This window comes from Pongo pygmaeus, chromosome 3 (genome assembly GCF_028885625.2).
Source record: "Pongo pygmaeus isolate AG05252 chromosome 3, NHGRI_mPonPyg2-v2.0_pri, whole genome shotgun sequence".
NCBI classification, from domain to species: domain Eukaryota; kingdom Metazoa; phylum Chordata; class Mammalia; order Primates; family Hominidae; genus Pongo; species Pongo pygmaeus.
Genome location: NC_072376.2, coordinates 122,699,704 through 122,712,526, shown reverse-complemented (window position 1 = coordinate 122,712,526; position 12,823 = coordinate 122,699,704). Strand labels below are relative to the sequence as shown.

The 12,823-nt window shown below is 39.2% G+C and overlaps 1 protein-coding gene across 7 annotated transcripts in view; it reads right to left on the bottom strand.

Moving 5' to 3' along the window:
- The window catches only part of EGF (epidermal growth factor), a 99,788-nt gene extending 87,456 nt beyond the window's left edge, over nucleotides 1–12,332 (bottom strand). For all 7 annotated transcript variants that reach the window (XM_054486120.2, XM_054486122.2, XM_054486121.2 and 4 more), the window contains exon 1: nucleotides 11,776–12,332. In XM_054486120.2, the coding sequence (XP_054342095.1) occupies nucleotides 11,776–11,902 (127 nt within the window). In that variant the 5' untranslated portion in view covers nucleotides 11,903–12,332. The remainder of the gene's footprint in view (nucleotides 1–11,775) is intronic.
- Between the last annotated feature and the right edge of the window lie 491 nt (nucleotides 12,333–12,823).

Genomic DNA, 12,823 nt, shown 5'->3' with positions numbered 1-12,823 from the left:
AGTACTTACTTCATCACATTTTCATTGATTCTTTCTGTACAGTTTTCAGCAGTATTTGTTTACAAAGGAACACATTTTAACTTGTTGTCATGTGGTTTTTCATGTATTATTTTAGCAATATTTTACCACCACAGGAAGCAGGAAGAACAAGTGTTTCACCAATAATATCGGGCTTTTCCTCTTTTGCCGTAATGTAAGAAACCTCAAGAGAGGCTTCTGACTTTTTTCATTAAGCTTAGTAAGTAGAGTCTTCTTAACTATCATAACTTTGAACACAACTGTAAAAATTATAAAAAATCATTTTCAGATCCTGGATACTCATTTATAAATATCTTGCTTGTCCTGATGGCTTCATGTTACCATTAGCTAACATCTTCCCAGGTACACTTTACAATTTTTGTGAGGTTCGTCGCTAATAATAACAATTGTAAATCCATTTTTCAGGCTGTCTTCTTGTTAATTTCTCTTTTTAACTTTTTTTTTGGTCAGATCTACGGAGATTTACATTGCTTTCAGCTCTTACGTAGCCAACAAAAAGCTCATCCTAGGAATAAGAAAGGTGTCAAGGCTGCCCTTTCCTCATTATTCTCAGGTTTGCAATATTAGTGTTGTCTGCAATCTTTAGTTTCTTTGTAGGAAGGCGTCTGAGCCACTTGTTGAATTTTGTAAGAGTTAGTTTTGATAAAACCAAATAAGAGGATCCGTAAGTCATCAGGTAAACTGCTGACTGAGCTCTGGAGCCCCATTGCCCTGTCAGGGAACCCTGTGTATGTGGATCAGTGATGTCTCCACTATCAGCCCAAGCACCTAGCATCCAATAAGTACTTGCTGACTTGATTTGAGTTAATTCATGGATGTAATTTATATAAAAGGAAATTTCATTTATTCAATCCTACTTTCAAAGTGCTTTCAACATAGAGAACTAGATATATTAAGAAAGTTTTCCTAAACCAACTTAAAACTATTAATTTTTTTTGCTAGAAAGAACTAATAAAATCATTACATTGATGGACTTTCAACAATCAGTCTTGGGAGGTGTCATGTGCATTGTAAATTTCGCAGAATAAGAGTCTAGGGTCCTGAGCTATATTCTCATAGGACCTGAGAAGCTACTTCATCTATCTGGATCTCAGCCTCTCATCCATAATAAGAAGCAGTTGGGCTAAATGATCTTGAAGGTCCTCTGTAATCTGACATTTATCAATTTAATTCATATTCTGTATGCACTAAAGAATTCAATAACTTTCTTGTTTGTGGCACTTTGGCAAGGAGGCTTAAAATTGTAGTAAATTCCTACATAAATATTATTCACCATAACCTCTACTTTCTGTGAATTGTTTCCTTCTCTGTTTCTTGGAACTTCAAATATGAAATCAATAATGTGTCATAGGCCAGGCGTGGTGGCTCACACCTATAATCCCAGCACTTTGGGAGGCCAAAGTGGGTGGCTCTCTTGGGCCCAGGAGTTCAAGACCAGCCTGGGCAACATGGCAAAATCCTGTCTCTACTAAAAATACAGAAATTAGTTGGGTGTGCTGATGTACACCGTAGTTCCAGCTACTCAGGAAGCTGATGTGGAAGCATCACCTGAGCTCAGGAAGTCAAGGCTGCAGTGTGCCTTGATTGTGCCATTGCCCTCCAGCCTGGGTGACAAGAGTGAGACCCTGTCTCAAAAAATAATAAAAATAATTTTAAAATATATCATCATGAGTCCTACTAAATGAAGTAAAACAATAACTTAAAACAAATAACTTCCCCCTAAGTGACACTGAACACTAAACTTTCTAAAGGAATTCTAAAAATTAATCTACTGATTAAATCTATAAAAAAATTATTGGAGATACAAAATTTGGTGTAAGTCTCATTTATACTGAATAGAATTATCTTCTCTCTTTTTTAACCAGCTTTAAATTTAGTTTCTCAAATTGCAAGGGTAAATACATAAATATTTCCCTATAGATACTATATCCTGAGTGTTCTAGACAAATAGATAAAAATGAGGTAAAATTAAGAAGTGTTGGCGTATTGATATTTCCTGAGCCCAGTTGCACTGTTCTCATTAATCCTACACTGGTCATTAAGTTCTGGGCCCTACCTATATACCTATATAGCTATAAGTACAGCTATATAAATATACAGAAAAAATATTTTATATAATTCTCTTGAAGACATATGTAACGAATAGCAAGATTAACTATTTAAAAAAATAATTAATGGGGAGTTTTGTCATATGTTAGGATAATAAAAAGGATAATTTTTTAAAAATCACAAAGAACCTGCTGGTTAAGATGGTTTTTAGGACTTAGCTCATCCCAGGAAACCGACTTCTCTAAGCATTGTTGAAAATTTGAAGAAACAGGTATTAGAAAAATTAGATAAGGCAAAGATGTTTCTAATATGTCTCATTTATGGTTTTTGGTAGAGTAATAGCCAATATTTGCTGATAACTCACTGTGTCAGCTAAGATTCTAAGCACTTTACAAGAATTAATCCATTTAGTACTCATAGCAATCTAAGAGGTAGGTATTAACAGCTTGTATCAGCTCCAGAATTAGACCCTATCAATTTCAAAAGCTGAGGCCTAACATGACATGCCAGACATAGGGTGTTGACCAAATATGAGAGAACTTCTTCTTGCAAAGTAAGGCAACAAGCAAATGTAACACTAGAACCATCTGCCCAAAACTGCTCCATTTTTGCCTGTGTGACAAGATCAACTCACTGTATAAAGAACCAACCAGAATTCACTCTGCTTAAAATGTATCCTTTGTTCAAAATGGCACTGCATCTCTTGGAAGTAATAAACCCGGTAACTTCGTATGTGTCAACATAGCTCATGTTAAAGAGGATGTCATGCGCTATGTGTTTCTATTAGCTCCTGTCTCAGAAGACAACATGTCAGTATTGAAAGACAGTCACTTATCCTCTTGTAGGTGTCCATGATTGGGTGCTTTTTAATGGATTGAAATCCTAGATGAACATTTTTCTTCATATACCTCATTTTTTCCCACTTACATGAAATCTTTGCCATGATTCATTAGAATAACCAGGAGAGATAAAAGTTCCAGTAGGTTTTTCAAATTTGTCTTCCAAAAAATAATAAGCCTTTTGATCCACTTAGAGCATTGAACATTCTAAACAATGTTGCTTGAATCTAAAAGATATAGTGGGTAAATTAACATTAATGACAATAACCTTTGCAATTTCCCTGCACAGCAAGGAGAAGTTAATTTCCTTTGTGTTGAAAATCTTACAGTAAACAGAGTAATTATGCACTTCAGAGGAAGGGAGAAAAACACCAGAAGACCCTTGGTAGCTTCAACCCTTCGGCATGTTTTTAAACCTCGTAAGGGAAGTCCTGGGCTGGAAGAGCAGAGGATTGGTATCAACCGGCATGTATTATGACAATGTTCAGTTTGACTAATCTGTTTTTGACCTGTTTGTACAAGAATGGTGTATGTGAAAAAGAAAGATCCTTCTTCAAGCTTTTAAAATTTTAGCCAGAAAAGTGTTGGAGTGAATGAAATAAAACACTGTTTCTCAACTGATACACTATGTGCTGAAGAACAAGGCCGCTGCCATGATGCTGTTGCAACTATCTGTATCCTAGCAACCACCTACCCACAGAAAGAACCACCTCATGGATGTAATTCCCTTACTACACACAAAGCTGGTCCATAGCACCCTGGGAAGCTAGTCTAAATGGAGGAAGGAGGCAGTGCTTTTCTCCAAAAGGACTCTTAACATCACTGGCAAGAAGCTTTGCAAATAAATTAGTGCCTACCATGAATCACTGTCATAGCAGTTGACTGGCTCTCAAATACCTTCACACACACACACAAATTCCAGCGTACTGAATGTCCTAGGAAATACTTGGGAAACCCAGACACTGAGAGGCATTAGTATATTTGGCCAACTTGGGAGAATCAGAAAATCAAGTCAGAATAAAAAAAAAAAAAAAAAAAAACAGACGTTCACACCAATTCAGATTCCAGACAGCAAGGTCAACAGGTGATGAGAGCAGAAGTTTCTGCCTTGTATTTGGCTAAAACAACTGAAGTTTCTATACATTTGCTAATTCCCAGAATTGAGGAGAAAGCTCTGGAAGATGCTGTTAAGAAATAGAACATCTCCTAAAGAAAGACATATTGACAAGCATTATTCCACAATTGCCTTTGGAAGTTATTAACTTTGGCCATGTAAAACAAGAGAGTAAAACATTTTCAGAGATAGTAAGATCTTTCAAGAAGTGTAAAGATCCCTTCTGTTCAGTGCAATTTTTTCTTCTTCTACACCTGGCAATAATAGTATTCATCCTTCCAGACCTGACTCTCAGTCATCTTGTCATGAGCCCCAGCAAACAGGACAGCTGGGAAGGGCCTGGGATGGCCGTGTTCACAGCCACCTCAATGGTAATAAAGAATCTCTACAAAGTGAATCTATGTTCTTAGTTCACCTAATATCTAGGCAATTTTTCCTTCATGGTGAACAATATTAGCATTCTGGAGGAAAGCACTGGCCTGTAGGCAAGAAGTAAATAGACAATGGGGACAATTACATTCCAATGGTCAGGATCTCTGTAGTTGCTGTTGTTGTTTCTGGTTCTTTCTTAAAGTTAATTCTAATTCTCACATGAGAAACTATAACATAACAAGACTAATATTTTGTTTACTAGCTCTAGGATGGCCCAAATTTGGAGTAATAATTAAACTAAGCACTAAACTGCTCCCTGGAATTTAAAATTTCTTGAAAAAGATTTAGGAATCCTTTAAAAGAACGTGATTTCTTTCTTTAAAACTGACCTAGACCTTTCTGAGAGATTCCAGGGCCTGCCTCTCTTATCCTCGCCCCATCAAGTGCTCTCCTCTGTTCTCGACCTCTGGCCACACCAATGAGAGAAAGTGATTTCCTTCTTAAAAACTGACCATTTTGAAAACGCTCTCCAAAGCAGTCATTTCCAGCTATTGAGGATAGTTATTGAGTCTTTAATTGTTTTGTTTGCAATAAGTTTATAAAAACTACTTCTGTACAATAATTGCTAAAATAGCTTAGATCAGGCAATTTACATTGGAAAGTTGCTAGGTTCTCCTAGTTTCCTCTATTGTAATCAAAGTGACAAAAAGTTTAAGGACTTTGAACAGATTTTAGAAGACTTATTTTCCAGGTAAGAAATCTTTGTTACCTTTCATCTGAGGTTCAATGTTTGGCTTTTTAACTCTGTATGGATTAAAAAACAACTTATAAATTGATCTATATGAATTTGTTAAATGAAACCTACGCATCAATGATAAAAATAAAAGACATTGTACTGATTCACAAGCCAAACTATTTGATGCTCCCAATAGCAGACCACTGACTGACTAGGGAATATTCTGAGCATACTTCTCTATTTACAGATGTGTATAGTTTACACTTGACCTGACCAGTCAGTAACTACTAAATAAGGGCACATTTCTTTTTTATAGTGAAATTTTTTGGACCATGCCACCACAAGCAAATTGCTGGAAATTAGCTGCCTTTAAAATCCTCCCACCCTAGACCTTTCTGAGAGATTCCGGGGCCTACCTCTCTCATCCTCACCCCATCGAGAGCTCTCCTCTGATCTCCTTGATCTCTGGCCACACCAGTGTGAGGCCACAGCGCTCCTGGAAGTAGGTCCCCCCTACCTGTCACTCATGTACCATTTCACCTGAGCACAAGTGAGATCAATCTCTAACTTTTACTAAAGTCCTCTTTAAGGATTGTGGATAATGGAGGAGGACAACCTATATTATAGCTCACAATCACTGGCCCTGACCAGACCTGTTAAAGTCTCTTTTCAAGTCAGTGCCCTGCCTTTCTTATGACTTGTGTCCACCAAGCCAAAGTAAGGGCACTCCCCAGCCCCGAAGTGCTGTAGTGCCTTCCCAGACTCAGAATACAGGACAGAGAGAGATACAGACAGAGGGAGAGAGAGATATGAGAGAGAGAGAGAGAAGCATGCATTCCTAATACCTGGGACTGCCTACAAGAATCTTCACTTCTGTCTCAAAATTAACATCTCCCATTATAGAAGGAAAAGGAAAATGATTTGAAACCAGCAGCCAGAAATTCTCAAAGGAGTACACAACTATTTTTGTTTAGCAAAACACATCAGTGCACTATTTAATAGTTTTTTAAAGTTATTTTCATTTAAAAAGGCAGGTCGCGGATATGATCAGAAAAGCAAAATTGGAGGAAGAAGAAATCTAAAATGTTCTGCAGAAGGATGTGGATTGTCTGAAGTAGATTAAGGAGGCCCAGAAAGGGGGCCAAGGTGCAGGTCAGTATCACTGTGGGAGAAAGGGGCTTTGGCTCATGTGGTGGAAGACTAAGGCCCAAGAAAAAGAGATGCCTGGCAAGTCCCTTCCACAGATGACATTGTGTAACTTTTAGGAACAGGAATGAAAAATGTTTTACTTTGTTGTTGGAAGTGCTGGGATGTAAGCAGCCCCTGCCCCTACCCCAACCCTCCCAACAGCAAACCCTCAGGTAAAGTCTGTCCCCTCGCGGCTCATAACAATGGTTTCCTCGTTCTTTCAAGAAGTAAGTGAGACAGGGTGGTGGCTGGTGTGAGGTGGTGAAGTATGGGAAAGGGACAGTACATGAGGACAGCGAGACACACAGTAGATGAATCATTCAGTAGGAGGCCCAGAAGGGACACATAGCCTTGCCTTACTCATCACAGCCCCCACCTCCAGCATCTTCCAAGACAGAGGAGAGAGACACTGGGTTTCCCAGAACATATGATGGAGGTGCAGGTCACTTTAATTTAAATAGATGCTGAGCCCAGCAAGCCACAGGACCTGGGCATTTCTCAAACTCCATGTCCCCCTCAGGAACATCATCTGGCCTTCCACTCCTTCTGGAAGAATCTCAGCACAACCACATGCATTTCTGTTTCTACCATTACACACTCTGAGAAAAGTCATTCGCTATGAATAATCCACCTTTACTTGAAATTAAAGAAAAGAAAAAACACACTAGCAATCAAGAGAAAGGAACAGAACTTATAGTGAAGAAAAGGTAAACGTTTATTCTACCATTTCACTTATTTTCTAAAACTATCTTCCAAGGAGGGTGTATATCACATAGAGGCTATGTAAGATGGTTTGCTATTGTGTAGAAAGAAAATATTTGTTGTGTAATGTTCATTACATACACATGTTCATGTGTACAGTGTACATATTACATGTATGTAATTGATAAATAAATGTGTTTATTAGAAGCATATGCTTACATTTTAATTATTTTACTGATGGAACGGAGTCTGGAGACTGCTGATTTAATAAACCAACTGAGGCCAGTCGTGGTGGCTCATGCCTGTAATCCCAGCACTTTGGGAGGCTGAGGCGGGCTGATCACTTGAGGTCAGGAGTTCGAGACCAGCCTGGCCAACATGATGAAACCTCTACTAAAAATACAAAAATTAGCAGGTGTGGTGGCGCATGCCTGTAATCCCAACTACTCAGGAGGCTGAGGCAGGAGAATTGCTCAAACGGAGGTTGCAGTGAGCCAAGATCATGCCACTGTACTCCAGCCTGGGAAACAGAGCAAAACCCATCTCAAAAAATAAAAATAAAAAACCAACTGATCACATGGGATCAATAGAAGCCCAAACCTCACCATCACACAATATCCCCTTGTAACAAACCTCCACGTGTACACCTGAATGTAAAGTAAAAATCGAAATTTAAAAAAAAGACAAAAACTAAAAGCTAAAAATCCTCCAACCAACCATACTACCCAAGGAATAATTTGAAATGGATTTTCATAAAGGCAGATTTGTAAATTATAAAGTAAGGTTTTTAATTTACTTGAGCCAAATTATTACTCTGTTTACTTTTGATGGAAACAATCAATTACTTGCTCTACCCTGAACACAAGCAACTTCTAAATTGAATGTCAAATATTTGGACAAGCTCAAATTAGCCCCAAAATGTAAATTAACTGAGAAAACTAATTTACCATTTTTATATGCTTTTAATAGCTTTAAAAATCCTCAAGGGAAGGGTTCACACATGGGCAAAAATATGCAAAAAATTGAAATAATCACTATCACTTTCATGTGGCTTGTTTTTGCTGCTGTTAAAATAAGATTATTACCTGTAAGAAACCTGACAAACAGACTTAATTTGCAATGAATGAAATTTTTTATCAGTTGGTATAAGAAAAAGACAAACACCAAAGCCACAGTTCCACAAACGTACTTACTCAAGTTGATATGTTTTTGTATTTTTAATAAACATTTCTTCTGATTACAAAAATATGAGTTGTGTATTTTTAAATTATTTTGACTATAATTTTTAATGTTGTAGAACTATTATTGGGTTTTTCAATATGGCATTTTGTCATGTATAAAAAATGTTCAATGATTATAGGCGAAACCCAGCCACATTTAGAAAATACTATTACATTCATAAAAATAATTTTTAAAACAACAAAAACATTAATAGAATCTCAGGTTTATCAAGTGTTTATTGTATGCCAAGCTCTGTTTTGTGCACTTTACATATATTAGCTCAGTGCTTCTAACCCAGGCTGTTGGTTAGAATCACCACGAGAACATTAAAAAAAAAAATGAGGCCTAGATTCCACTCCCAGAAGAGACTCTGATCCAGACTGCCTGGCGTGGCCACCCAGACATTCGTGATTCTAATGTGCAGCCAGCATTGAAAATGAATATATTAACGCAATATTGACAAGAGTCCTCAGAAGAGGGTACAATTATCTTCATTTTAGGGTAAGGAAAATGAGACACACAGTTCACAAGCAGCAGAAATGGGATTTGAACCCAGGCAAGCAATCTGTCTCCAAGATTTATGCTTCTTTACCACTAAGCTCAATGACCAAACACCACTGAATATTTGGAGGATAGTTTCACTGCCGTTAGGAAAAAAAAAAAAAAATCGCATAACCCTGGCTGAGAAAACAAACAAGCTCCTGGTCTCAAAATTACTCTGGTTTGCACATGACTGGGACACTGACCACGCCTTAGCTGGTATTGAAATCAGTGATTTCACTGTTTACTACTAAAAGTGATCTACCCAGGTGGATAACTTAGTGCCACCCCAGGATCCCTCCTGCAGCTGGGAGGCTGTACTTCTTCCTTACCTTTATTACCAAAAAAGTTCATATAAATAATGCAGGTACAGAAGCCAAACAGGAACAGTCTCTTTTTCAACTGTTATTTGTCCTCCAGGGTAAATAGCCTTGAAGGTTCAGAAACCACTTGCCAGCAGTTTTCTTTCCTGCTCTCCTCGCCTGCTGTAGCTCAAGTAGACGCTAACAGAATACTCAGTTAAAAGGAGGGAGAGGGAGGGGAATAGAAAGAAACCTAATTGTGTTGCTATCACTTGGTTTATCTGGCCAGCAGTCACATGAGTAACAATCTTGCATAAGTTTACCTGAATACTGTTAGACCATAAAGCATTCTTCCTGCTGGGTCAGGTGGCTGCAGAGGTGATCTGTCTCAATGCCAAGGGCAAGAAATAAGGCAAGTAGAATTTAAATGAGGGAAAAATAGATGATGGCACCATATCTATTTAGAGAGGGGAAAGAAATACTATCCTCTGAAATGCACACAGTGACAGAGGGTGACCCAGGGAGTTATCAGCTAACATGAGACCAGGAGTGTAAAGTATGGGATTTAAACCAGTGACTTGCAAGAAATGAGGAAGCAGAGAGGCAGGGAGTCCCAAAGTGCCATCCACACATTCCACACTCCATGGATATGTGCCGTGTCACTGCACTGTTCAAATACGGCATCTCATCGTATGACTTGATCAAAGAGATGTAGCCAAGACGTGGAGCCCAAGAGGACATTTATTGAGCATACTCTGCTAAGCACCATGCTTTGGTACATGCTAGCTTATCTCATGTGATTCCCCACAAAAAAATCCTAAAAGCAGTGGGCGAGGGTATTACTTCCCAGAGATATTCTAAGGTAACTCAGCTATTAAGTTGGTAGCATGGATATGAAATGAGGCTTGTTTGTTTCTAAAACCTGTGGTTCCTTCCACTCTACGACACAGTCTCCCCAACTCCTTGTTTCTATCCTGGGTTTCATGTTTATTGGGTACAACCTACCTCAATGAAGGCACTTCTGAGCCACCAGAGGTGGCGAGGAAAACAAGGCATAGACTTGCTTGCCAGCAGGAATCAGACTATTCTGAGATCCTAGAGCCATCCATAAAAGCTCATTTTTGTAATTTCTTGGGTTCTGCTTCAGCAACCTGGGTTCTTCTTTCCTAGCTTCTGGCTGCCTGATAGATTGGCCCAACCATCACCCCTCACATCCCATGCAAATGACAGTGCCCAACTCTAGATATTTGCCAACGATTCCACGGAAAATTCTCCCACCCCAAAGAGAGTCCAGTCCATTTGACATAACTGTATACACAAGTTTTACTTCTGCCTCCAACAGCTGAGTCTAAGATTCATGGGGCCATTTTTGTCATTTGTCACCCTCTTTTTGTTGCTGTTCTCTAGGACTATGTCATTAGCAGATCAGAGAAAGACACCTCATTCATACACAAGAATTTGCTGAGTACACACTATGGAAGCAGGAATGTCGTAGGTGCTGGGAACATAGAGATCACTAGGATTAAGTCTTTATTTCAAATACCCTAGAGTTCTGCTCACCTGTTACAAGGAGTGCTACCTGAGAACAGAGTCCAGAGATTCTGAGCAAAAGCACCTGATTTCCTCATCGGGAACTTCCTTAATGGGAGAGCCAGGACAGCAGCCTAGCTTTGGCAGGTTGGCTCCTTTCTGCTCTCTTTATTCAAACTATTGCCTATTGTGTACTGTCTTCCATAGGTATCTCTTCTGGAAACTGTACTGTGTTTTCCCCCTCGATCTACCTCTTTTTGAAAGCCAGACCCCATCTCAAAAGGGCAAGCTGATAAAAATGGAATGTCGGGGCAGCTCATACCCTCTCATCGATGGAGGCGGCTGCCGTGTCTAAGCAGCAGGTTGGAGACCCACCCAAGGATTAAGTAAATGAATTAACAGTTAGAGAGAGAATGTTTTTCAGGCAATATCCTTTGGCAGCATTGTAATTCGCATTCAGTCAAGCTCCCATTTCCCCTTGGCGAAAAATCCATTTAATACAAGAGGACGGTGTGGCTTATTTACCCATTGTCATATTTGGCAGTTCTCAAAGTTGCAATGCACCTGTTACTAAAACTCCGGAGTTGTGTCAGAGCCTCAGAAACAGTAAGAGTGGGGAGAAAGTGAAGGAGGTTGAAATTGAAATTTAGGTTAATTTTCACAGTTACCTTTGTTCACAGTTCCCTTCCCATTTTTCACTAATTTTTAGCAACTTCTGAATTCTTACACTAAGTTATCAGAAGGAAGGATTTTTTTCTTTGTGGCTTAAGAGTTTCAAACAGACAAACAAAAAATCAACCATCTGTTTCCCTAATTTCCAAGCCAATCAGCCAGGTGTTAATTACTCCTCTTGTCAGAGTAAAAGCTGAAGCTTCCATGAAATGTTCTGCTAGTTTAAAATGAGGCATATTCATTTACTTATTCACAGAAGTACAGTTTGAGAGTTATGAATTTTTATAGTTGGTAGCAGATTAGCTCTAATTGCCAGTAAGAAAATAAACATGCATCAGAAAACAAAAATTAAGCAACTATACATACCCAAAGACAAACTTTTTTAAATGCCTAAGTATATCAGATTGAACCAACAGGGATGTGGGGGCAGTTTCCTGGAGACCTGGAGCTCCTTTTCACTGGAGTACTTACCCACACAAGTAGAATTCCCATTTCCTGAGAGAGTACCTTCAGGACAGCTCCAGTGCTGCGGTGCTGAGAGACTAACAAAACTAAATTTTAAAACTACTGGCAACAGAATGATAAGAGTGAGCAGCATAATCTTGATGAATTTGAACTTTCAAAAGAAAACAGCTTGATTTTGCTGGAGCATGGCCCGGGCAAGGTGAGTATGACTAACCCCAGATGCGGCTGCCCGAGCGGGGGCCTCAGCCCTGGGGCATCTTTTACTCTCCTGTTGTGCTGTTGTCCTCCAAGCTCTTTCTTCAACTGAGAGACCTTCTGAATGCAGCCTGCCAAGGGAAGCCACAGGAAGGATTTCTTTATCTATGTTTCTTTGGAGGCCAGTAAGAAATACCTGACACCCTTATGACAAATTTCACAGAGTTTAACAGCCCTGCTCTGGCTGACTTCACTGTGACAGACAGAGCAAGGCAAAGGCTTAGAGAGGAAAAAGAAAGGAAGAACTGATGGAAAGTTCCAGCCACAACCCTTGGATTGGGGCTGAAAGAAGAAATATGGAGATAGGATTCCTCTCCCAACACAGTTTCTCTTTTTGAAAAGTGGAATGACTCAGCTTTGCTTTTTAAAGCTCTTCAGGCTCCACCTCCTTTCCTTTAGTGACACTTGAGTGAGCCTCTGTTTGCAAATGAGAATGTGGGCAATTCCTCCACACAGGAAAGTAGGGATGGCTGCCAAAGAGGAGATAATTTGCTACTCACCATAAATATCCTGGGCAGAACTGGGAGAGAGGAGTTGGGGGCTGTTGAGGTGCTCGTGGTGAATGGCAGGAACTGCTAAATATTGGCTATGTTTTAATGTCTGGAAGGATGGAGACAAAATTAAACCATGCAGTATAAGTCAATAATGAGCAGCACTGCTGATTGTTTGGATTGATAATAATTGATCATTCACATGAGCAATAGTAAAGATAGTTCACCTTCAGCCCATTATTTGAAAGAAATGTCAATACCAGTGCACATTCCAGGAGCTTTATCTTATTTTTCTCTTTCTCCTGTAT